This window comes from Aquarana catesbeiana, linkage group LG03 (assembly GCF_042186555.1).
Source record: "Aquarana catesbeiana isolate 2022-GZ linkage group LG03, ASM4218655v1, whole genome shotgun sequence".
Taxonomy (NCBI): Eukaryota; Metazoa; Chordata; class Amphibia; order Anura; family Ranidae; genus Aquarana; species Aquarana catesbeiana.
In genome coordinates, this window is record NC_133326.1 from 80,657,421 (window position 1) to 80,685,251 (window position 27,831).

Here is a 27,831-nt window from a genome sequence, read left to right on the forward strand (position 1 = left end):
CTCGCGAACCTGTTCATGGCCAAGTGGGAGGAGGATGTCGTCTATGTCCACGAGACCAGGTCCCTGGTTTTGTGGACCCGTTACATAGACGACATCCTTCTCCTATGGAATGGCACCATGGAAACGTTGGAAGAGTTCTTTGTGTGTCTGAATAATAATGACAGGGGTATAGCTCTGTCGTACCAAGCCAGTAAGACCAAGATTCATTTTTTGGACTTACAGATAGAGATCATCAATAATGAATTTAGATTCAGTACTTATTTCAAATCCACAGACCGCAACGGGTTTATTCCCGTTGATAGTTGCCACCATGCCTCGTGGTTAAATTCGGTCCCTCGGAGCCAATTTTTAAGACTCCGACGAAATTGCACTGTAAAGGAGACATTTTTGGAACAGGCCAAAATTTTGAAATCCAGGTTTGAGGATAAGGGATACAACACTGAGGACTTGAACCTGGAGATTCAAAAAGCTGTCAGTATTGACAGGAAATCTTTACTGGAAGTTAAACCTAAAAGAGAATCTGACGGGAGATTTAGATGGGCTCTGCTAACCTCTTTCTCAACTCAGCATAGACAAATTAAAAACATCATGAGTTAACACTGGGGCGTCCTGAAGCAAGATAGTATTCTGGGCCCAATTATCCCAGAAGAAGCCAATGTTATCTTCAGGGGTGTACCCTCCCTAAAAGGACAGATAGCCCCCAATATTATAAACCCTCCCATTCGTCCCCAGTTCTTTCATAATTGGACAGGTTTCTTTCCGTGTAGGAAATGTACGGTGTGTCAGCATAACAACATTAGAACACGTAAAGTATCTGAATTTGCCTCTACAGTGACTGGAAGGAGATACACGATAAAACCATTCTGCACTTGCAGCACGAGATTTGTAGTGTACCTCATTACTTGCCCATGCCTTAAACAGTACATTGGCCGCACCACCAGAACATTTTCGATTAGGGTGGGTGAACACATTGCCCTAATTAAAAGCAGAGACCCCAAACATACGGTCCCTAGGCACTACAAAGAATTCCATGGTGGAAATCCAGAGGGATCACAGTTTGTTATTATTGATAAATACACACCACCCTGGAGAGGGGGTGCCAGAATAAGGGGTGTGTCACGCCTCGAAATGTTCTGGGCATATGAGCTAAAAACTTTTGCCCCGTTGGGGCTCAACGTAGAGGTTGATGTTAATGCCTTTCTGGACGAGTCATAAGGGATATAATATCCATTCCCAAGTATGCATTTCTGTACATTTTTTATCTTTATATTTTTTATCTCTATGTCTGCATTTTGGATGTATTTATATGCGGCTGGTACCCTCTGTAGAGCTATATATGTCATATATGCTTTAAAATGGGCACACCTGGGTGTATCCAGCTCACTTGATTCTGCCAAACTAAAACATATGAGTTCAGAGTCATACGAATTATTTCTGTTTTTTAGTTTGATTGTAACTGGATGACACCGAGTTGCTTACGTTGTCGCCACATCGCCCTCTTGTGGTGCACATTATGTGAGTAACTATTGGTCCCCAGTTTTTTATTCAGTTATCGACTGATAAGCCACTTAAGTGAAGCTAGTCTCAACCTGTCGTTCCACCTTAATCATAGGTGGAACGCAAGTGGTTGACCTATACAACTAATTCCATTTTTTGCGCTGTGGTGTCACAGCGCGATATCGCGAGATTAGCTGAGATCCGCGGACTTCCGGTTAACCATCAGTGGAACGCAGGCGAGGTGTTCCGCGAGAGCACTTCCGCCTTAGCGTCGTGACGCTTCTTGTGGACACTTTCCCCTCAGCGTCGTGACGCTATAGCATTATATCGCGAGATACGGCGGGATCTCGCTGTTATTCGAACGACGATAGGAAACATTACTAATCAGCTCTAATTACCAGCTAAACTGAAACACAAGTCTTGTTTTATTATAATAAGATGATGGCTCTTTATTTTAGAATATGGGGAACTTCCGACTTCCGTTTTGGAGGGTGGAACGCATGGACACACCCACTAAAACGAGGTTTGGAACGCACGCGGGTCCGCCATCTTGGGCAACCCGGAAGTGCTGCTTTTTGGAATCGATTGGGCTGGATTCATATCAGGATGATTACAGTTCCTATATTAGGGAGTCGGGCTGCAGTGGAGGGCACCCCAGGACGAAGTCTACTCAGACGAAACGCGTCGGGAGGACTCCACTGCCTCCCCTTTTTATGTACAAGCGCTTTTTATCAACTTTATCATGTAAGTGTATTCCTTTATTTAATAAATTACGGTGTCTACGGTATCACGCTATGTAGTCCCTTTTTGTGCCCTCTATGAACCCGGGTTGGTGAGATCCAGCATCACGTGTGGATAGGATACATCTTTAGAAAAGACCTTCTCACTATCCTCAGGCCACAAAGATCTTCCCACCATTGCCAGGGTGCAATAAAAGCTGGTTTGACCCTCACAGTATATGCTGTTTTGGGTTCAAACCCTCCGGTAAGCCTCCATCTATAATATTCAAGTGCACTGCATGTTTTGAAGACACAGTGGTGTGGGATATGAGTTTGATTATAAAATGGACTATTCAATGCATTGATGAAACTTCATATATACTAAAGAACGCTACCTTTTGAAACTGTTATATGTTGGTGAAGGCGCTCCTCACTTCACGTTCGGGGTAGCAACCCACTCAATTCCAACGTATTGACTGTTCTTTTGGACTTTTAGTCATACTCTACATGTATGTTTATATGCACACTATACTTTAAGTATAGGCCTTTATACTTATTAGTTTTAAGGTATCTTGTCATTTCAGCGCTACACATTTTTGTATAATTATTTAAAGTTTGAGAGCAGGCTATAAAATTTTCCGACAACAAAATCCGTTGTCGGAATTTCCGATCGTGTGTACACAAATCCGATGCACAAAGTGCCACGCATGCTCAGAATAAATAAAGAGATGAAAGCTATTGGCTACTGCCCCATTTATAGTCCCGACGTACGTGTTTTACGTCACTGCGTTCAGAACGATCGGATTTTCTGACAACTTTGTGTGACCGTGTGTATGCAAGACAAGTTTGAGCCAACATCCGTCAGAAAAAATCCTGGGATTTTGTTGTCGGAATGTCCGATCAATGTCCGACCGTGTGTACGGGGCATAAGGCTGGGATGTCATTAAATATTATGTGCGTGTAAAGGCAGGTGTCCTAATACTTTTGGTAATATAGTGTATACAGGGCTTTTTTTCTCAAACAATAGGTGGTGGAACTCAACCACAAACCCCCAAAACCCAAAACCCCTCCACCCACACACACCCTCCAAATCACATCAAATAGTGGGTGTGGTCAGTCAAATTTCACGAACAGTAGGAGGGTCTTAAAGGGGCATTAAATACCAAGATTGCATTACATACAGAGTGCAGAGTTCAGGGGATTACACACAGAGTGCAAGCAGAGCTGTCACTTGTAAACACAGAAACCGGACTTCTGTGTTTACAAGTGATTGTGGTGAGCAGCCCCCCAAGGGTCTGAGCCAGAGGTGGTAGAACTGAGTTCCACCAAGTTCCCCTTGAAAAAAAGCCCTGAGTGTATATATATATATATATTTACACACACACATGACACTTTGCTACAATGTAAACTAGTGAGTATACAGCTTGTATAACAGTGTAAATTTGCTGTACCCTCAAAATAACTCAACACACAGCCATTTAATGTCTAAACCGCTGGCAATAAAAGTGAGTACACCCCTAAGTGAAAATGACCAAATTGGGCCCAAATAGCCATTTTCCCTCCTCGGTGTCATGTGACGTGTTAGTGTTACAAGGTCTCAGGTGTGAATGGGGAGCAGGTGTGTTAAATTTGGTGTTATCGCTCTCACTCTTTCATACTGGCCACTGAAAGTTCAACATGGCACCTCATGACAAAGAACTCTCTGAGGATCTGAAAAAAAGAATTGTTGCTCTACATAAAGATGGCCTTAGCCAACTACACTACAGAGTGCATGAGCATCATGGAAAATGTAGTTCCAAAACATCTGGGGTGCCAAGGTTCGCCATCACTGGCCTAGGCTATAAGAATGCTATGTGGCTACGTGGTTAACACTTCTACATAGCAGCACAGTGGTCATCGGTTTGAATCCCAGCCATGGTACTACCTGCATGCAGGTCTGCCTGTGTGGGTTTCCTCTGGGTACTCCAATTTCCTCCCACACTCCAAAGAGATGCTGGTAGGTTAATTGGTCCTGGTAAGTATGAATGTGAGTCAGGGACCTTAGATTGTAAGCTCCATATATATATATATATATATATATATATATATATACATACACACACACACAGTGGGGATGTAAAGTATTCAGACCCCCTTAAATTTTTCACTCTTTGTTATATTGCAGTCATTTGCTAAAATCATTTAAGTTCATTTTTTTTCCTCATTAATGTACACACAGCACCCCATATTGACAGAAAAACACAGAATTGTTGACATCTTTGCAGATTTGTTAAAAAAGAAAAACTAAAATATCACATGGTCCTAAGTATTCAGACCCTTTGCTCAGTATTTAGTAGAAGCACCCTTTTGATCTAATACAGCCATGAGTCTTTTTAGGAACGATGCAATAAGTTTTTCACACCTGGTTTTGGGGATCCTCTGCCATTCCTCCTTGCAGATCCTCTCCAGTTCTGTCAGGTTGGATGGTAAACGTTGGTGGACAGACATTTTTAGGTCTCTCCAGAGATGCTCAATTGGGTTTAAGTCAGGGCTCTGGCTGGGCCATTCAAGAACAGTCACGGAGTGGTTGTGAAGCCACTCTTTCATTATTTTAGCTGTGTGCTTACTGTCATTGTCTTGTTGGAAGGTAAACTTTCGGTCCAGTCTGAGGTCCTGAGCACTCTGGAGAAGGTTTTCGTCCAGGATATCCCTGTACTTGGCCACATTCATCTTTCCCTCGATTGCAACCAGTCGTCCTGTCCCTGCAGCTGAAAAACACCCCCACAGCATGATGCTGCCACCACTTGTATTGGGACTGTATTGGACAGGTGATGAGCAGTGCCTGTTTTTCTCCACACATACCACTTAGAATTAAGGCCAAAAAGTTCTATCTTGGTCTCATCAGACCAGAGAATCTTATTTCTCACTATCTTGGAGTCCTTCACGTGTTTTTTAGCAAACTCCATGCGGGCTTTCATGTGTCTTGCACTGAGGAGAGGCTTTCGTCGGGCCACTCTGCCATAGGGCCCAGACTGGTGGAGGGCTGCAGTGATGGTTGACTTTCTACAACTTTCTCCCATCTCCCGACTGCATCTCTGGAGCTCAGCCACAGTGATCTTCGGGTTCTTCTTTACCTCTCTCACCAAGGCTCTTCTCCCCCGATAGCTCGGTTTGGCCAGACGGCCAGCTCTATGAAGGGTTCTGGTCATCCCAAACATCTTCCATTTAAGGATTATGGAGGCCACTGTGCTCTTAGGAACCTTAAGTGCAGCAGAAATTTTTTGTAACCTTGGCCAGATCTGTGCCTTGCCACAATTCTGTTTCTGAGCTCTTCAGGCAGTTCCTTTGAGCTCATGATTCTCATTTGCTCTGACATGCACTGTGAGCTGTAAGGTCTTATATAGACAGGTGTGTGGCTTTCCTAATCAAGTCCAATCAGTATAATCAAACACAGCTGGACTCAAATGAAGGTGTAGAACTATCTCAAGGATGATCAGAAGAAATGGACAGCACCTGAGTTAAATATATGAGCGTCACAGCAAAGGGTCTGAATACTTTGGACCATGTGATATTTCAGTTTTTCTTTTTTAATTAATCTGAAAAAATGTCAACAATTCTGTGTTTTTCTGTCAATATGGGGTGCTGTGTGTACATTAATGAGGAAAAAAATTAACTTAAATGATTTTAGCAAATGGCTGCAATATAACAAAGAATGAAAAATTTAAGGGGGGTCTGTATATTTTCCGTCCCCACTGTGTATATATATATATATATATATATATATATATATATATATATATATATATATATATATATAGCGCTGCAAAAATTGATGGTCCTATATAAGTACCTGAAATAAAATTGTAATCCCTGGAATAACACAGTTTCTGTTGTAGACTGGCTGCACTTACTACTCCACTGTATATATAGAGGGAGATGCCATTGTCACCCAGGCTGCTCTCCTGATTTAGAATACAAATAGGTCTTCCTCTATTATATGAGGGAAGTTTATAGTTTACAGAAGATAAAAAGATAAAATATTTGTGTTTTAAGTTCAGCTTATAGGAAGTGACAAGTACATTGCATTTCTGACAAGATCAACAGTTATTTTCTGTACTTTATGACAATTTTCTCAAAACGAATGTGTCTACCACATCTGACAACTGGTAAGTAAAGATGGGCTGAACACTCCCCTGTTCAGTTTGCACCAGAACTCCCAAAGAGAAAACGTTCTGACCTAAACGGTAAACCCTATTAAAGTCTATGGGACCCAAACTTGAAAAATCAAAAGTCCCCATTTTAAAGGCTTATATGCAAGTAATTGGCCATAGAAAGGGTGTGGAAGTCTGGTTAATGCCCTGGGGGACATGTATCAATGCAATAATTTTTTAAAAAGATTGTTTTTACGGGAGCAGTGATTTTAATGCTGCTTAAAGTGCAACAATAAAAATGAAAACATTTTAATATAGTGTCTGGGGGTCCCCTTAGTCTGCCTGTAACGTGGCACATCTGTAGCATGTATAGAACATGCTGCAGCAAAAATTACATTTCTAAAGAAAATAAAAAATGAATGAAATGACATTTAAATTGCCGGCAATGGTATTGTATTGAAAAAATGTTAAAAAAAGAAAAAAGGTGGCAAGCCCATTGACAGCTGATAACGGGGAAGCCCATTGACAGCTGATGACTCATCAGTTTTTAGGGACGCCGTGGACGGCTTCCCAGCCTGCTCCTTAACAACCAGCTATTTACTGTGCCCTGACTGGGCAAAGTTTTGCCCAATCAGGGTTTAGAATGCACTGTGCAGCGCGCAGTGCATTGTAGGCCGTCTGGCAGGGCGAACACCCGCCGAACGCCCTGCAAGTTTAAATAGGCAAACAGGCGATGTTCAGGCCTAACTTTTGCTCGGCCCACACCGTTCACCCAACTCTACTGGTTAGCTGCATTTTAAAATGTTTGTTCTTCGAGTTCAGTGAGCCTTCAAAGTGCACCTCTATGTAAAACCTTTTTTTTTTAAGTTTTGGATAGTGTGGGAAAGGCCTGGATCTTCTGTTAAGTATCTGTCACTGGTGGAAGGACTTACCACTAGTTTTAGATTTTACCTATTCGGGGGCAGCTGTCTATAATAGGAACCCCGCCACCATTTGGAGATTTCTTCTAACGTCCTGTTGCATCTCTGTAAAAGGAAGTGACGGGAAGTTTTCCTAATGGTAAACAGAGTGCAACAAAATAACGTGACACTAGTTTTAACCCTTCCCAATTCTATTCAAAATTTAAAAAATTGTTTTGGGTATAGACACACTTTACCAGTTTAAAAAAACCTCCTACAGTAACACAAAAGAAGGATTTTGTCTCTGAGAGATTTTTCCATTGTCTGAGCTTAAAAATCACCCATGCAGCACTTGGCTAAGGGTACATATTGTATTTCCCAATGCACCAATTTGCAGCTGTGTTTTGGTGATTGCTGTGGGCTTGCTGTGTGTAGTTGTAGAAATACTGTACGTCTAAATTGTTTTCGAGTACTTGTAGTCTCACAAGTTAAAAACCAAGATTTTTTTTTAATCGTTCAAAGTTTTGTCTATTTTTCTATATGACTATTTTTTTCCTAAGTATATATTCCATTTGCAGTATACAATATGTGAGAAGCGGTAACAGTTCAGATTTAATGGATCCATCTAAAAAAGATAATATCATATTGAACCAATTCATGTGATTTTAATGATTCCTGATGTTTCAGTAGGATTTTTTATTAAAAATGTAACAGAATAGCGCAACAGTAATTCCCCCGTACACACGGTCAGACTTTGTTCGGACATTCCGACAACAAAATCCTAGAATTTTTTCCGACGGATGTTGGCTCAAACTTGTCTTGCGTACACACGGTCACACAAAGTTGTCGGAAAATCCGATCGTTCTAAACGCGGTGATGTAAAACACGTACGTCGGGACTATAAACGGGGCAGTGGCCAATAGCTTTTATCTCTTTATTTATGCTGAGCATGCGTGGCACTTTGTCCGTCGGATTTGTGTACACACGATCGGAATTTCCGACAACGGATTTTGTTGTCGGAAAATTTTATATCCTGCTCTCAAACTTTGTGTGTCGGAAAATCCGATGGAAAATGTGTGATGGAGCCTACACACGGTCGGAATTTCCGACAACAAGGTCCTATCACACATTTTCCGTCGGAAAATCCGACCGTGTGTACGGGACATAAGTGTTTGTTTTTTTGTTTTTTTTCTGTATCTATGTATGTGAAGCTACAGTACTTCAAAGAGAGCTGGGTGCTGTTCTGCCAGCATTGATCTGCTTCATGTTATACTCTAATAAAGCTCAACTGCAATATCAGAGAACACTACAGCAACAAATCAGTGACTTACTCAGGGAAGGCAAGAAAATAAAACAGAAAAGGAAAAGGTCAGTTTCTTTAATTAGCTAAATTACTATTAAATACTCATTCATAATTCCTTCTAGTCCCACTTTATTGGGCATACTCTCCAAATGTATTGTCATTTTGCTCCAAAACATTTTTTTTAACTATTTGCTATTTCTCTTTCCCAGCTGTATCCCCAAACTTCCAGTTTAAAAGCATGCACTGTACACATTGTACAATCATTACCTGGCTATATGCTAATGGACTAAACGTCCCATATACAAGCCAGCATTTCAGCATGTCAGTTATGATACCACATTAGATTTGATAGCTCATGGGTGTAAAAACAGTGGAAGTTCAACTGAAAAGGGATGTTGCTTTTTCCCCCTCTCCTTTTTTTTCAGGGATCAGGTACCTATTTCTAACGGGTACCCGCTCCCATATCTGCACTGCTTGCCTAGGCGAGAAGAGCAGAAGTTTGACCCCCCCCCCTCCCCGTCCACAACCTCCTAGGACACATCACAGGTCCTAGGAGACTGCGAGACCATTGGGGAAGTGCAACGCGTCTTGCACATGCACAGTGGTTAGCCAGCTATGAGACACAACCAGCTTCCCACAGTCAAGATGGCTAAAAGACCTGAAGATGAAGGACCGTCCTGGGTGAGTACAGCACTGGATCCCCAGCTGGTAGCTGCTGACTTTTTTAAAGATCGAAGATCCTCTTTGAATATCTTAAAGTGTGAAACAAATAGTTATGTTGACCTTGATGTTCTAATGACATAACAGCAATACAATTTTTTTATAGAATTCCATAAATTCAACTTACTTTGCATAGGAGAATTGTTAAACACTTGCTCTGATTGCTCGTAGGGCTCACATTGTAAAGGTAGTTGTAACTGTCCATAATCGACTGTACAGACTGGTTGAGTTGTTATTACTGTTTGTCTCAATGTTTCCATCCATCTTTTGATTTCAGCAAGTAAAACTGCTTGCATTGCTTCTGTTACCTAGAATGCAAAAATCATAACAAGTTACTGTCCAGCACTACTTTAAAAAAAACATTTTGTCCAAATAGGGCACGGGTACTTTGCTGTCATCTGTCTCACACGTACATTATTATAAATTTAAGCTGCCAAATTGTTCAAAATGCAATAAAAAAACACAGAACACCTGGAGCACTGCGAGTCTAGGGGTCAAATAGAGTGCTCTGATGAGGAGTAATCAGATAAGTGGATCAGACCCAGTGCAGCCAGCACAGCATGGAAAGAGATGCGACAGTCAAAGAAAAAACCCAAATGCAGCGCTCTGAAAGAATGATCAAATAAATTCCAACATAGTACCGTATACATAAACAATGATATTTATTTAATTCAGTTAAATAAAGGGTTGAACAGTCAAAGTTTAAAATAAATGTTAATGAACATTACCAGTGACCTCAGAGTGGATAAGGGGGAAACTATCATCCGGGAGGCTTGCCTGGAACATCGATCACCATCCAAGGAAATGTAGGGGAGAAAATTGGGTTCCCAGAGGGGGAGCGTACTGGCTGCTGGCAAAACCTGCCAGCTCCAGGTTAATGCCATTGCTGGATGGTGGTCAGCAGGATGGATAGATAGGCAACCTGTGTGATGTAAATGGACCCAAAGGGAACAACCAAGCCGAGCAGGGTCGATATTCTCAGCGCGCCTTCTGTGATGTCACTGCTGTGCCGGAGATGAAGGGGAAAGGTGTCCTGAAGTCAGTTGTGTAAGCATCCACTGTTCTGTTGCCGTGACTTACATGTTTCGCATGCATGCGCTTTGTCAAATGCGCGTGAAACATGTAAGACACGGCAACAGCACAGTGGATGCTTACACAACTGACTTCAGGACACCTTTCCCCTTCATCTCCGGCACAGCAGTGACATCACAGAAGGCGCGCTGAGAATATCAACCCTGCTCGGCTTGGTTGTTCCCTCTGGGGCTGTTTACACAGGTTGCCTTTCTATACATCCTGCTGACCACCATCCAGCCGTGGCATCCACCTGGAGCTGGAAGGTTTTGCCAGCAGCCAGTACGCTCCCCCTCTGGTGACTGAATTTTCTCCCCTCCATTTCCTTGGATGGTGATTGATGTTCAAACCATCTCCAGACAAGCCTCCCGGATTATTGTTTCCCCTTTATCCACTCTGAGGTCACTGGTAACGTTCACTAACATTTATTTTAAACTTTGACTGTTCAATCATTTTTTTTAACTTGGAATAAATAGCATTGTTTATGCATACAGTATTACGTTGGAATTTCTTCCAGAGCGCTGCATTTTGTGTTTTTTCTTTAAATGCAACAGAATGGGGCTGTGCATGCTATGCCTTCTGTCCTGTATTAGCAATCCAAGTTAATATGTGTTTGTCTTATACGTTGGCAATGACACCATCACAAGATGATTATCATCAGAAATGTTAAACAATGCTAATATGTAGTATACAAACACCTTTAGCAGTAAATAGCAGCACTAGTCAAAGGAAAGGCTTGACCATCAATGCATTTTATTAAAAATATTATTTTTAAAGTGTTGCTAAACCCTATTAAGAAAATACTCATATTCAATATCTTAACTGGAAGCCCTCTGTGTATAATGGCAGAATAATACAGCACATCATTAAAAAAAAAAACCTCCTGCTCAGTCCTGGCCTCTCCTGAAGTGATTCCCCTTTCCATAATCCCAGATTCCATGTCTAATATTAACAAAGATATATTGCAGCATTGCCTCATAGTGGCATGGGTAGAAATTTCACTCCACTGGAAATCAGCTACCCCACCACACATCTTAGAATGGGCCCACATTCTAAACTGACATTAGGACAATGGAAACCTTAGTGGCCATGGACAGCAATGATCTGGAAACAAATGTGGACATGCTGGTGAGCTCACCAAGACTCTGACAGCTTCTGTGCTCTTTAGTTATTGTGAAATCATAACTCTCTTAAATTAGGCTGAATTATGATGCCAGATTATTCCATATGTGGTAAACATAAACTGTCTGCAGAACTGTTTCTTGAACTATAACTGGCCAGCCCCGCCCCCCACACTTTTCCCTCTCCTGTCCAGTTAGCTTTCCTTCTTTGGAAAGTATTACTATTATTTCTCCAAACATGTTTTTTCACTTTTTCACAGAGATAGTGCCCATTGCTGGGTATTGCCCACTGGCTTTAAAGTGATAATGGGAACAGAAACACATAAATGGGGATGCATTTTTAGGTGGGAAATGTAGTTTTTGAAGAGCTGTACACATGACCGCAGTAAATGGCACAGCTTGCAGCTTTTGATTGGTAATTTGGGCTATCATTTAATGGAATAGAGGTATATGAAAAAAAATTATATCATTTTAAGAAAATAAGGTGTTACAATACTCTACGCTGGATTAGTTGTTCATTTTAACTTAGATTGTTTAGTGACACTTTATGGAAATTACATATTGTCATTTGTATTTCACAGTGGGAAATTTAGCCTCAACAAGCATGCTATAAAGGAACCAATATAAATGTTTAAAACATTCTTTTTTCTAGCCTTTTGTTTTGCAAAACAGGTTCAACACAAAATTTGGTAGTGAGCAAAAATTTGTTTTCTGAATTAGTTTTATAACAGGGATTCATCGTCCCAGCACTTTGACAATAATGCCCAGAGTGCCATTTGAGTGATGAAAATTTATTAAAACAATATATTTATATTTAACATTGGAAGTTCTTACTTGTATCATTTGATCCTTCCAAGTAGATACTATTTTCATTAATGCAGTGTTTTCTGGATCAGTGGAACTGGACCCATTCCTATCTGTTAGTGGATACACAAAAAAAAAAACAACATGCATTGAATTAAGCTAATAAAATTGCATAAAAAATATTCATTCTTTAACAGTTTAGGAAGTTTGGAAAAACTGGAGCTTGATTTATTTAACATCTTGATCATTTAGCAAACTCACCTTGTAGTATCTCTGTAGTAAATGCAGGGAATGATGAAGTAAAATGTTCAGAACTTCTCCATTTGCCACGTAAAGCCTCCATCTTTTCCATGCTGTAAGACCATATACAGATATGAACATATGAGCTTGGAGGAAACGCTAAGTCCTTGGATCTAGTTACAAGACTGAGCCCCTGTAATCAATGGTAATCTATATTACCCATCACTGTGTGCCTGACCTTCCCTGACATGTAGGCATTTTTGCACCTTGTATGATAATGTTACTTCAACAAGTCTATAGCCAGCATCCTTTACATTTTAAATCATAAGATTTTAGTACAGAAAGCCTCATGCACATAAGGGGAGTATGTCTTTTGTAAGGGTGAAATTGGTCTTAGAGATTAGGTTATTAGTTAGGCTAGATTAGTGACAGAATGAAAGGTTAGAAGAATAAGGTTAAGTGTTAGGGTTATGATTAGAGTCTAGGGGGTTACATGATTGTATTAAATGTAAGGGTATATATGATTTGTTGAGAGCTAGATTTAAGGGTTTGGCTATTGTTGGGATTATGATGGAGTTAAAGTGTTAAAGGAGAAGTTCAGTCAAAGCTCGTTTGGCTGTACTTCTCCTGTGGATCACAGGAGTGCAGTTCGTTCTGCACTCCTGTGACCCGTTTTCAGCAGACATTGGGCTAAAGCCCGCAGTCAGCTGCCATCACAGAGCTGCTCCAGGCTAGGGAAAGATTGAGACCATATGGTTGTTTTTCACCCAGAAGCCTGGACCAGCACCTGGCTCAGCCTCTCAGTGAGCCTCTGAGAACCTAAGCCAGTCACTCCACCACCCCCAGAAAGCACTGATGGGGCAGAGCATACAGCGGTGACTGACAGTAACTGCTCAGAGTGGCAAGGAGAACTGAGAGATCAGAGGAAGAGACAGCGGAGACCAGATGCAGCATCGATATTACATCCACCAAGGTAAGTATGATTAAAAAAAAAAAGTTTTACCTGGAAAAATATTACTATGCTATGTAGACTTGGGATCCAGGCAGCACTGCCAAGATGCACAGTCAGGTCTTGACCTCATTTGAGTCCACATTGAAGCTAAACAGTGATGCCTGATTCAGGGCTCACCTCACCCTAGGACAATGAAAGACCTGAACTACAATGATAAGATCATCTACATGCTCTCCTTCTGTGGGCATGCCTGTGCAAAGCAATAGTGCCCAGACACGCTCAGAGCTCCTCTATCCTCTGTGTTTTATATCTGCCAAATATTCATGGTTAGAAATCAGGTTAGAAATATGTGTTACTTTTTTGGGTTATGTGAAGGGTTGTGGTTAAAGCATAATTAAAGGCAAAACTTTTTTGTTTTGTTTTTTTGTTTTATATAGAGTTGTATAGTGGTTAGAACACCTATAAGGTTTTTATTGCTGTCTCTGCCATCATTAGGGAGAGTCACTCTCTCCATTTGTCCTGTTTTCTGTTAACCCTGGAAGTGAAAGTAAAAGAAAATCCCACATTTTGGGCTGTCACTCAAACAGAAATAAAGGGGAAATTCTGCAATGGGAACACTGCTGACCCTGGTGATGGCCAGAGATTTCCTCACTTTGGAGGGATTTCCTCTCACTTTCTGTTTTGGTTCTGGGACAGGAGGTGAAGGGAACTCTCTTCAATGGGACTCAAGTGGCAAAAATGGTGAAGAAAATGGTGGCCTTTACTACCGCTTTAAAAGTGGTTCTAAAGGCTGAACTTTTTTTTTTACCCTAATATATTCACTGCATTAAGTTAAAAAATGCCCTTACCTGCACTTACCTGACTATTCCCACTGATCCAGCACTGTCCCCAGCTGCAGTACTGGTCAGGAAGAGACACAGGCAGCAACAGTTATACTTACCTGCTGTGTGTGTCTATAGACACACACAGCAAGTTAGTATAACATCATTTTTATTTTAATTAAAAAAGCCTTTAATATCATTTTACGTTTTAGTGTCTTCATAACAGCTATGAATAAGTCACAGTTCCGGAACACTTAGAGGAAAACTCAAAAACCTCAATAGTACATTGCTGGCCTCAGGGGCGGCCCGTCCCACGCCACCCCCTATATGGTTTCCCGATTGGTTGAAAGGTCCGGAGATTCTATTTGATGCCTAGGGGGAGGGGGATGCACGACGGAAGGCGCTGTGATCCACACCACAGGAGGGGGAAGAAAGCCGCTGGACACGCTGCCCGCCCGCTTCCTAGATGGGGTAAGTGCAGAGCTTTGATGTCCCTCTGTCCCGGCTGTCCTCCCGGGGGGACTGCTATTTGCTACCCCCCCCCATAAGAAAAAAACACCAGCCGCCACTGGCTGGGCTTCTAGCTTTAAAAATGAATGTACCATCTTTTGTTAGCTATGCACATTTTATTGGACCTGATATATTAATTGTGAAAATTTTATTTACATACAAATGCATGCAAAAATCTGCAAAATATCATACTAAATAATCATTTCTTTTATCTAGAGACCCACAATTTCAGGCAGTGGTTTATTCTGTACTGTTCATAATGCTTATTTAAATGCATTTGTTGATGCAGAGGTGCGTGGAAGCTTGGGTAAGGAACCACTCATCTAATTCAGCTACCCCATGAAAAAAGTGGTTACAAGAATAAATAAAGATCATTTAATAATGCATCTAAACTGAAAGAAATTTTGTACTTGGGCTTTACTGTTTGGTTGTGTTTTGTAAAAAACGTTACATACAAATATGCACAGGATTATTTAAAGCTACAATAACACACAACTTTCCGTAGGAAAAATACCAGGTATGAATAATGCCTAACATGTTTCTGTCTTTGATCATTCAGGAGTAAATATCACATATAATAGCAATTTGTTCCTTAACGTGTTATACTGATGCATCAAGCTCTTCATATCTTTGTGATGGCAAAGTCCCATTGGGACGGCTTACAAAAGGAGCAGAAAAAAGCTCACTGTGTTTTTTATAGTTCCCCTGCATGTGACTGGGTATTCAAAGTTAAGACTGCTTGATTTCTCTAAGTGAATGTTAGAGTTTCTCTATCTATTAAGAAAACCAACCCTATTGACTTCTTTTGGCTATCTACCCCTTTTATTAGTAAGAAGACCATTTAGCATTCCTGGGAAAGAAGTACCAGTATTTAATGTACTTACTAAAAGGTGCAAAGTCCAACTTTTAGCACTTACTACCAAATACAAAATCACCTTTTCAAAATATTTTACCTGCCGGATTGGTTACATTTTGAGCCATCCATCCGAAGAGTTTTACTGACACATAACAGCTTCTTGAGAAAATGTAATAGGGGATCCAAGCCAATCATGACTGAAGTGTGGTTTTCTAGTTGATCTTTTTTGCTTTTTTGTTTTTGTGTCACTAGGGAGTATTTTGCTGAAAGTTCATTCACTTTCTTTGACAGTAGATTATGTGAAAATTCTCCAGTTGTATCATTGTTTATTTGATTCCATCCAGGTAGCATTAAACATAAATGATCCACATCTGATATGACTCCAAAAGTAATAGATCCTTGCAGCTTTAGGATGTCCAAGTGTTTAACACAAAAGTTGTCCAGTTCCTTATCTATACCCCAAGGCAAAAAGCAGGAAAGTAGAAGTTTTGCAGCATCAGTAACCATATTTACATCTATTTTTCCAGACATCTGGGCCTTGTTCTTTTTTGTACTTTTGAATTTCTTATGTCTTTTTATGCCACCAATTTCTTCTAAAGGTCGGGTGAAGATTTCCTTGACAACAATGTCTGAAACTGGCCCATCCATCTGATACAATGACCCAGCAGTTTTATTTCTTTTAAGAGTTAGTGGTCTTTTTTCTGAGGAACTTTTTGCTGCTTTCAGTGCATCATAGCTGTGAAAAGAGTTTGCTGACTTCAGGCCACTGGCTTGAGAAGATTGTAAAAGTTCTAAAACTTGTTCCAAGTCAAACAAAAGCAGATGAAGGCTGACATTATGCATAGATCTCACTGGTAGAACGTTGAAGGGGTTGGGAGAGTAACTGGAATCAGCAATCTAGAATCAAAATAATCATTTAATGGCAATGGTGTAAAATTTTATTCTAGTCTATCACATTAAAAAACAAAATTAGTGAAATAAATAATCACATAATGACAACTCTTAGTATTTATTAAATTTCTCTCATAATTCTTCTATAAAGTTAGGCTAAATGTACTTGGGTGTCAGAAGCAAGCAAAATGATCATACCTGCTTTCAGGTAGTTTTACACAACAAAAAAAAAATTGATTATTCTAAGGAACCACTAGATTTGCTTTGTGTTTAACCAATTATGGACCGCCCTATAGAAGATATACTGCCACAGGGTGGCTGTTCTCTGCAGAATCACATACATATACGTGATTCTGCACTTCCGCCTAGGGGGCATGCACGCACTACCAGCGGGCTGCTTCTGCTGTGATTACTCACAACAAAAGCTAATTTGTGGGTGCCGGAGGACATCCACTGCCCGGCACCCGCAGATCGGCTTCTGCTGTGAGTAATCACAGCAGAAGCGACCCGCTGGTGGTGCGTGGGTGTCCCCTTGGCCGGAAGTGCAGAATGGATGTCCTCTGGCACCCACCATTCGTCGGACAGAGACATAGAACAGAGATTTGATGGGTGCCACTGAAAAATAAAAAAAAATAAATATGTAACGTGCCACGTGCTTAAAGGCAGTGGAAACCTCAATTGATTAAATCATATAAACATGACAAAGTCCAAAAAATATAAGTAAAAGGAAATACCAAAAGAACAGTATTAAAAATTGAATAATCGTCCCAGAAGATAAAATGTCCTTATTTGATAATAAAAACAGTGAATACATGAAAGTTGAAATCCCTCTGATATTCTGTGCAAATAGCAAAACGGTGACTTTTCTTCTGTGCAACTATAGCAAACTAAACAGTGAATAATCTTCAGTGCAAATATAGCAGTATTAAAGGTGACTTTTCTTCCGTGCAAGTGTAGAAAACTAGAAGGTGGATGATCTTCAGTGCAGATATAGCAATGTAAACGGTAACTTTTCTTCAGTGTAATAACACCTCAATGAGAGATGGCCCCTTACCTTATCGCTGTAAGGTAACGGCGTGTATGTAAAGCAAATACAGATCCCCAATCCCATGGTGGGTCCCTCTGCCAGCTTACTATCAATGGCATAATGTGGGGCCCATCTAAACAGCCATGTGTCCTGGTCAGTGGTTTAGGATGATGTATATGCGTCTCTCAAGGGGTGAGGATAAATGACGTGGAAAGTTCTCCCAGATAGGTACATATATGGAGAAAGAAAAGGGGATCCCAGATAGTGTATTATGTAAAATATAAGCTTTTTATTTAATAAATCCAACTGCAGTACTCACATTTAAAAACAAGATAAAATGCAAAACACCACGAGCAGTGAGCTCGCACACGGACGTCACCACCGATGCCTGTCTGTTCCGACACGTAGAGTCACGATCACGGGACTTCATCAGGGAATCCCTCTTACCCACCTAATCAAAAAGATACCATCTGTCTCAGAGGGGGCAATTGCAGCATCTGGGACCCCTGGCACACTGTAAGAGATGCAGGGGGGGATTTGTGCCACACTGGAGGGGTGTTCTGTTGGGAAGGGGGATTTGGTGGGATTAAGAGAATTTGCACTGCAGAGGATTAGAGGAGTGAAGAGGATTTGTTCCAGGATGGAAAGAACAGGGGCGTATGTACAGCGGTTGCAATAGCAGCGTATAGAGAAGGAGCAGTGGGGGTGGCATATAAAGCAACCAATCCCCTCCATTTTCCTCCTGCAGTCTTTTAGCAGCTGCAGGAGCAAAATGGAGGGGATCGGTTCCTCTACATGTTGCCCCCGCCACCCCTACTATCCAGTTCCTGCTGCCCTCAGGCCCCTTTGTACTCCCCTAGCTCTCCCGCCAGCTGCTAGGATGTGTCAGGAAGGAGAGCGGGGAAAGGGCTGGTAAATGTGTCATTTACCAGCCCTTTACTTGTCTTAATGATTAGCATCAGTGATTTACACCGATCACTGTTCATTCATAACTGAGGTATAATAAACTGTGCTTACTATGCTTCAAATGAAGGGAAAGCTCTGTATAGAACTATCCCTATCCATTCATTCTGTGCAGCTGATACTGCAGATATGGAGATTGAGGGGCTGTGTCCTCAGTCTCCTTTCTCTGTTTCAAAGGTGGAACCTTAGAGGTCTGTTTAGACCCCTGATATTACACCAAAGAGCCCAACGGGGCTCCTAAAAAAAGTTAAAAAAATAAAGAATATCACTGCTTTCCCCACCATGTGTGGCCTTTCCACATATCTAGGCTCGCTCTTTATCATGTCATACTGGAAATATGACATGCAGATATTTTGCAACACATTGTACATTTTTTGTCACTCAACAGTCATTCCTTTTTTAACTTAAGCCCATGTCATGGTTTAGCCTGTAGTCTCCTGCCTGTGTAATTTTTAACTCCTTGGTGCAGTGGTTCTGCTAGACCAGTGATTACTGTATATTCACATGTGTTGTTTGGCTTCTGTGCTCACCTATGGGCTTCACCTGCTATACTCTGGGTTTATATTTCCTTCCCTTCTGTCACTTCCTGGCCCATTGCCTAGTTTGCTTTCTTATATAAGACATGCTCATTGCAGCCCGCGTTGCCTAAGAAACTTCCTGGTTTTCTGAGCTCCTGTTCACCTAGTGGTTTGTGCATTCAGTATCTGACTTCCCATGTACCGACCACAGCTTTGCCTTCTGTCTGTGCTTGTCTGCTGCCTACCCTGACCTTGGCTTGTTTCCCAGATTCTCTTCTGTCTTCTGCCATCTGTATTCTACATACATAAGTGGTCTCAGTATCGTCAGCTGGTTGTACCTGGGGGGGCCACAACCTGGTACCAGCTTGTTACAAGCTTATCCCAACTATCAGGGGCCCTGGTGAAGAAGCAGGCTGAGGCTTAGACTTGGTGCTATAACTTTTGCGCAAACCAATCAATAAACACTTATTGCGTTTTTCTTACCAAAAATATGTAGAAGAATATGCATCGGCCTAAACTGAGGAAAAAAATTGGTTTTTTATATATTTTTGGGGGATATTTTTCATAGCAAAAAGTAAAAAATATTGCTTTTTTTTTCAAAACTGTCGCTCTATTTTTGTTTATAGCGCAAAAAATAAAAACCGCAGAGGTGATCAAATACCACCAAAAGAAAGCTCTATTTGTGGGGAAAAAAGGACGTCAATTTTCTTTGGGAGCCACGTCGCATGACCGCGCAATTGTCAGTTAAAGCGACACAGTGCTGAATCGCAAAAAGTGGCCTGGTCATTTGGCAGCCAAATGGTCTGGGGCTGAAGTGGTTAAACTGTGCATCCAGAATTGTACACAGCTCTGAGCACTGAGACAGCACACTCAGTATGGTGACAAGACCTATCTCTGCTGCAGTTAAGAAATAAAGCTAGATCAGCTCTTTACTAGGGATGGGTCAAACTGCACTGGGTTTGGTTTAAGCAGGGTTCAGTGAACTTTACAGAAATTTAGATCCTGAACTCAAACCGCCACTGAAATCAATGGGAGGCAAATCTGTCAAATCAAAATTGTCCATTTTCTGAGCTAATAGGCAAAGGGTTGTCAGAAAAATTGCATGGGAGTGCCGGTGCAAAAATGTTTTATGAAATTCCATTTGGCCATGTCTCTATGATTTAAATTTTGAGTAATGATTTCTGATTTTAAACAATAAAATATGGGTTTGAGGATAAACTAGTTTAGATGTCAGATAGGTCTAAATCTAGAGTCACACAAATGTTTCCCAGTCTGAGAGCTAAAGGGACATTGATGGAATATTTCTCAAAACAAAGAGATATTGCTGAGTACAAATAACCCAAAACAAAGAGCTGAGTTTAATAATTAAATACCCCCTGAAAAAGGGACAATCCTGAGTACACACCAATGGTATCAGACATTGGGATATGGTCATTCTCCGGTGGGACATGATGTGAAAGTTAAATACAACTACTCTTCCATGTTTATAAGACCTGCAGAAACCTACAAGTTTACTATTGGGAAAAGACAAAATCTGATTACTCAGGTGACTAATAAAAGTCAACACTCCTGTATACTCAATTTAATGACAGAGATCTCTATTGTTTACCTTACTGAGAAATACTAACAACTGAAGGACACCTTAAAAAAACTAGTAACCAAAAGTTAATATTCTTGTATATTTCTATAAGTGTCTTAGAGAAATTAATTAAACTTTTCAGTATTTTATTGGACAAAACCATTGATACTTTTGGAGACACTGAAAAGACTACAAAAGGGACATCACTGTTTCAATATATGTATATATATTAGGGGTGTCCCAATAACACCTTTCTAAAGACCAGTACGAGTACCGATTACCAATACTTTTTTTAATGTCATGTGACAGTGTCATTAATATGCAGCACTGATGACACATGGACTGTGTCATTAGTTTTTATTTTTATTTTAGTTTTTTTTTACAGTTTAGTTTTTTACAATGTAATTTTTTTTATTATTTTTGACAATGTATTTTTTTTTTGTTTTTTCAATGCTTTTTTTTTTACAATGCTTTCTTTTTTTTGGGGGGGGGGGGGTGAGGAAGGGAGTGGATGGTGTCAGTGTGTTTTTTATTTTATTTTGTATTATTTTTACAATTTAACCTCTAACCTATTTATTACAATTCTTTTTTTTTTATTAGTCCTGTTGGGGGGGGGGGGGGGGGCCTTTGGTGAGATACCAGGGGTCTTAACAAGCCCCTGACATCTCCCTTTTGAGACATGGAAAGGGACAAAGGATAGAGATTCCCCAGTCCCTTTTTCTGCAGCCTCAGCTGCACTGATGATGAATGGACAGGAGATAGCGGCTCCTCTCCATTCATAAACTGAAGCATCGTAAACTCTGTTTACATTGCTCAGTAACAGTTATGAATGAACAGAATCAGTGAAAAGGAAGGAGCTGGTAAATGACATTTACCGGCTCCTTGCTCCACTCTCCATCCCGACAGATCAAGAACAGAGGGGGCAGAGGAACATGAAGGGGGACTGAGGAGCACGGAGGGGGACCAGAGCATGGAGGGGGACTGGAGGAAGATATGGGGGACAGTTGGGGATGATCGGTGTGGCGCTGGGGAGGAGTTACAATCACCAATCTCCCTGTATAGATTTCAATAAAGCAGCTGAAAGCAGTGGGAGGGAGAGGAGGAGAAGCGGCTGTCAGCTGTTTTATTGAAATCTATACAGGGAGATCGGCGATTGTAACTCCTTCCCAGCGCCGCGCTGATAAACCCTAACTGTCCAGGTATCGGATTAAGCATTTGCCCGAGTACAAGTACACTCAAGTACTCGGGCAAATGCTCGGCATATCATCAAAAAGTTAATTTATTTCAGTAATTCAATTTAAAAAGCAAAACCCATATATTATATAGATTCATTACACAGAGTGATATACTTCAAGCATTTCTTTGTTTTAATTTTGATGATTATGGCTTACAGCTAGTGAAAACCCAAAATTCTGTATCCCAGAAAATTAGAATATTGTAAAATAGTTCAATATTGTAGACTCGTGGTATCACACTCTAATCAGCTAATTAACTCAAAATACCTGTAAAGGTTTCCTAAGCCTTTAAATGGTCTCTCAGTCTGGTTCAGTAGGTCACAGTCATAAGAAAGACTGCTGACTTGACAGTTGTCCAGAAGACAGTCATTAACACCCTCCAAAAAGAGCATAAGTCACAAAAGGTCATTGCCAAAGAAGCTGGCCGTTCACAGAGTGTTGTATCCAAGCATATTAATGGCAAGTTGAGTGCAAGGAAAATGCGTGGTAGAAAAAGGTGCACAAGCAACAGGAATAACCACAGCCTTGAGAGGATTATGAAGCAAAGGCCATTCAAGAATGTGCAGGAGATTCACAAGGTGTGGACTACGGCTGGTGTCAGTGCTTCAAGAGCCACCACATACAGACATATCCAGGACATGGACTACAACTGTCGCATTCCTTGTGTCAAGCCACTCCTGAACCAGAGACAATATCAGAAGCGTCTTACCTGGTTTAAAGAGGAAAAAGACTGGACTGTTGCTCAGTGGTCCAAAGTCCTCTTTTCGGATGAAAGTAAATTTAGCATTTCATTTGGAAATCAGGGTCCCAGAGTCTGGAGGAAGAGTGGAGAGGCACAAAATTCAAGTTGCATGAGGTCCAGTGTGAAGTTTCCACAGTCAGTGATGATTTGGGGAGCCATGTCATCTGCTGGTGTTGGTCCACTGTGTTTTATCAAGTCAAAAGTCAGCGCAGCCCTCTACCAGGAAATTTTAGAGCACTTCATGCTTCCATCTGCTGACCAGCTTTATGGAGATGCTGATTTCATTTTCCAGCAGGACTCGGCACCTGCTCACACTGGCAAAAGTACCAATACCTGGTTTAATGATCATGGTATCACTGTGCTGGTTGGCCAACAAACTCACCTGACCTAAACCCCATAGAGAATCTGTGGGGTATTGTCAAAAGGAAGATGAGAGACACCATACCCAACAATGCAGACGAGCTGAAGGCCGCTATCAAAGTAACCTGGGCTTTCATAACACCTCAGCAGTGCCACAGGCTGATCGTCTCTATGCCACGCTGCATTGATGCAGTAATTCATGCACAAGGAGCCCCGACCAAGTATTGAGTGCATACTATACTGTACATGGACATACTTTTCAGTAAGCCAACATTTCTGTATTAAAAATTCTTTTTTTTATTGGTCTTATGTAATATTCTAATTTGCTGAGATATTGAATTTTGGGTTTTCACTAGCTGTAAGCCATAATCATCAAAATTAAAAGTAAGAAATGCTTGAACTATATCACTCTGTGTGTAATGAGTCTACTGTATATAATATATGAGTTTCACTTTTTGAATTGAATTATTGAAATAAATTAACTTTTTGACGACATTCAAATTTTTTGAGATGCACCTGTAAGGCATAATGATATACAAAAAACTCAATCATGAATAAGATAAAATTATTTTTTCCATAATCTATACATTCTCAGAAGATGGAAAGGGTACAAAATGTGAGTATAATCAACATAACCATCAAAAATGGATCACTGGGGGGGCGTGGCTAGCACGCACATCAGATGGTTGCCTCAACAAAAAGCTCCGTTGCCTTGAGAGAGACACCAGCGCCTGCCAGCGACATAGAGTACTGCCCGAATACACCCAAGCCCTGCACGGATTCCCGTCATCACCCACTACCTCCCAAAAATGTCAAGGAAGCGGCAGGGGGACTATAAACCCAAGAAACTAACAGCATGCTTCCTCTGGCCTGTAGGTGGAGGAGGTCAAGATGGCGCTGGCTGCTCGGTTCCCTCCTCCACACCATGCAATGACCATTATTCTGATCTCCCGTATGCCGCGACCGGGGCTGATGGAAGTGCTGAGGGATCCTCTCCTAGAAGCTCTTCTCCTCTCCACAGCTCTCCCTGATCAAGCCCAGCCAAAGCCAGGATGAGACTGGAAACAGCAGCTGCAGACTGCTATCCCCAGCCATAGAACACACAGAGCTCCAATCCCCCATAGCCAGCTTTCCCACCTCAATCAATTGGATACTCAACTTAAAGAGATGCTTCTCTCACTACGCCACTCCTTGCATGCTGAGTTCACCAACGTCACCTATATATTCTCAAAAGAATTATTCATAATGGGTGACAGAGTTAACCAGGTAGAACATGCAATTACAGACATTACCACAACAGTTAACGATGTAATTGACACAAATAAGGAAAGTGAATAAGAAAAACACTGGATGTGCGCAAAAATCGTAGATCTAGAAGATCACTCACGGCAACTTAAAACTAAGGAGGATACCTGAAAATGTGCCCCCCCAAGACCTCACGCAATATGTCAAAGAGCTTTTTCACTCACTTGTGCCTGAATTAACCCCTTTGGATCTTACGATAGATCACATACACTGTATACCTAAACCCTCTTTTCTGCCCAATGAAGTCCCCAGGGATGTGCTCATGAGGGTGCACTTCTTCTCTACCAAACAGCAAATACTGAGGAAGTCACGTTCCTTAGGGAAAATCCCTAATCTCTATGAAAACATACAAATCTATGCTGACCTCTCCAAATATACCCTGGATCTACGTAGGCAACTAAATACAGTTACCAAAATGTTCTGCAAACAACAACATCGCATACATGTGGAAACACCACACCAAACTAATAGTGGAACGCAATGGAGCATCATTCAATATCACATCTCTAGATAAAGGCCTCTCGCTGCTTGGGGAATGGGGCATCATTTCCACTCAAGACCCCAATCTGGAGCTCGCAACCTGCCTGATAAAATTCTACCACCCTGGTATAAAGCACAATCTGGCCCCTGCACCAGAAATCTCTGACACCTAGCTACTGAAGGTGCTATTACCTCCAACCACCCAAAGTCTCTATCTGTGGCCCTTGGCCATCCCGCTAGTTACATTTGAACTGTTTCCCCCCACTCTGGATATAGCAGCCCACTTCGTTCTATATAAGGCTGCACAGTTATGATTGTTTTGTACTTGGACCCTGTTAACACCTTTTTCATTTCACCCCACATGCATGAAACTTCAGAAAACCACCCAAGTGATTACTTCGAAGGACTACCTACCGTTACACCCAGCAACCATTCTGCGATCCACCAATACCTTCTGATGGAACAACTGCTTCTTGCCCCAGCATGTATCTTAGTACACCACACCTCAAATGGCAATTAAAATCCTATTGCTAAAATGTGAAAGGGCTTAACCATCCTGCAAAGAGGGCATTGCTATGGCAGACAGAGCAACAGTTGCACTGCGATATAACCTGTATTTAAGAAACCCATTTATAAGAATCCGCCACCCCTTCCTATCACCACAACATTTTCCACATGTCTTCTTTGCATCCAGCCAAGATAAAAAGAAAAGAAGAGTACTAGTGGCCATCAACAAAAATACAGACTTTCTCCTCCACGAGAAACTCTCTGACCCCAATGAAAGGTATTTAATTTTGATCTGCACCATCGCAGGATCCAAATATACCTTAGCATGCATCTATGCTTCAAACTCATGCTAAATACACTTCCTAAACAAAGTGATGAAAAGAATATATACAGACAAGGCTCCTTAATAATATGTGGGGACTTCGACATAGCACCAGATCAATCACTGGATACCTCCAACCCCTCCCTCAGACACCCTTCACCCATGCTGAACTTCCCCCAATCCCACAATCTCCATGATGTCTGGAGATGCCACAACACAACAGAGAAGGACTACACCTTTTTTTCGCCCCCCGCCACAACTCGCACTCCCAAATTAATTATGTTTTAGTTGACAAATGGTTACTACAACGAATCCCCTGCTCAAACATTGATCAACTCCTCTATGCTCTGTGTGGCACATAAGGCCTACATTAGAGGAATACTGATTCAACTAAGCTCATTGGCAAAAAAAAAAAAGGAGGACACAACGTCTTGATGAGCTTACCACCAAAATCTCTAATATTGACTCCCAAAATAAACTAAACCCAACCCATAACCTACAAATCAAACTATTAGCCCTTCCGCTAAGAATTAAGAGCTCTCTTCTTAAACTCCTTTGAAAAAGCCCATTGCAGGCCCAAGGCCACATCCTTTTCTACATCTAATAAAGCAGGGAAAGCCATGACGCAGCGTATCCACGGCCAACGTATCAAAGCCTCAATCCCCCAAATTTTCCATCCTTTTACCCAAGAAAAATTATTCAACTCACAAGACATAGCCAACGTCTTTAGTTCATATTATGAATCCCTCTACAACCCTTAAAAATGACCAAACTACTCCCCAACCCACCCAAGATCTAATCAGGAAATTCTTGTCACAGATAAATCTCCCTACCCTCAGTGAGGACCAATTAAAGATGTTGTAAACCTCCATTTTCAGGTTGTACCTATAGGTAAGCCTATATGAGGCTTACCTATAGGTACAGTAAATATAGGTAAAATAGTTGTACTTGAAAATATGTTTCTTTAATACATAAATAAACTGATGTTTATTTTTTTTTAATCTGCCTTGGGTTAGATGTTAAAGTAATGAAAATGTAATTTAAAAAATGAATGTGGTATAGTCAAACCTTTATCATGCAACTGTACCTAGGTGAATTGTGCAGCTTGAAAAATACCAAGTTCTGACAGTGCTATTTGCCAGCTACCCAGACCTTAAACAGCAATTTAATACATTCTGTTTTTATGTGCCACTGCTGAATTTGCAGACATACAATTCTTTTTTCAAACAGTCTGAGGCCTGGTAACTCTCATATAAAACTCAATGTAACATTGAGGAAAAAGCTTCCAAACTATAACAGCATGAATCAAACTTAATATACTCTACAATGCCATGCTTCTGCAACAATTGAGTACCAACTATAATACATTTCCTTTAACATGATGGCTTCATTTCATATTTTCAGAACTAGCAGTTTTAACCATGGGAGTTTTATTTGGCTATCTCAACTCACAGTAGTGGTAACTTACAGAGACCTGCAGGAACACAAGTGACTTGCCGTTGCCAGCAGAGTTGACAGCTTTCTTGGATGTGACCAGTTCTCCCTGCAGCTATCACACACCACAGTCCCTCAATTTGAAGTGTTTCTTTATAGGCTTGAAACATAAAACTAAAATAAATTTCTTTCAAGAATTATATTGAATGCACATAGAGCACTCACTTAGAAAGAGACATATCCTCTTTATTTATTTCTTTCAAAGTAAAACTATTTTACTGGGCTTTCTTATGATATATCTACAATCAACTTATAGCAGAGCGCCTGGGAGAAAAGGAGACAACATATCTGGCAGTACTGCACTGTGTAGGTGTGGAGGGAATTTGTGAAACTTTAAAGTGGTTATAAAGCTGCATTTTTTTTTAAATAAAAATAACAAACATGCCTATACTTACCTGCTCTATGCAATGGTTTTGCACAGAGCAGCCCCGATAGTGTTCTTCTGGGTTATCCCGCTCCTGCTCCTGGCTCCTCCTCTTCATTGGGTGACCCCATGAAAAGCCGATGGCCCTGGGGGTACCCGTGCATGCTCGCTCCCGAGTCCCGCTGCTGCGTCCAATGACACAGACAGTGGGACTCGACCCCGCCCCCCGCTCCTGTGTCACCGGGTTTGATTGACAGCAGTGGGAGCCAATTGCTCCCGCTGCTATCAATCTGTCCAATGAGGAGAGGCAGCGGCAAGAGCTGCTGCACATCACTGGATTGGATTGGCTCAGGTAAGGAAAAGAGGGGGTCTGGGAGGGGGGAGCTGCAGCACAGAAGGTT

At 41.2% G+C, this 27,831-nt stretch overlaps 1 protein-coding gene across 5 annotated transcripts in view; it reads right to left on the reverse strand.

Annotated features, from left to right (window-relative positions):
* The window catches only part of WDR72 (WD repeat domain 72), a 501,920-nt gene that overhangs the window by 204,205 nt on the left and 269,884 nt on the right, over positions 1-27,831 (reverse strand). For all 5 annotated transcript variants that reach the window (XM_073618748.1, XM_073618747.1, XM_073618749.1 and 2 more), the window contains 4 exons: positions 15,741-16,540; positions 12,526-12,617; positions 12,295-12,377; positions 9,396-9,576 (listed from right to left, as the gene is read on the reverse strand). In XM_073618748.1, the coding sequence (XP_073474849.1) occupies positions 9,396-9,576; positions 12,295-12,377; positions 12,526-12,617; positions 15,741-16,540 (1,156 nt within the window). The remainder of the gene's footprint in view (positions 1-9,395; positions 9,577-12,294; positions 12,378-12,525; positions 12,618-15,740; positions 16,541-27,831) is intronic.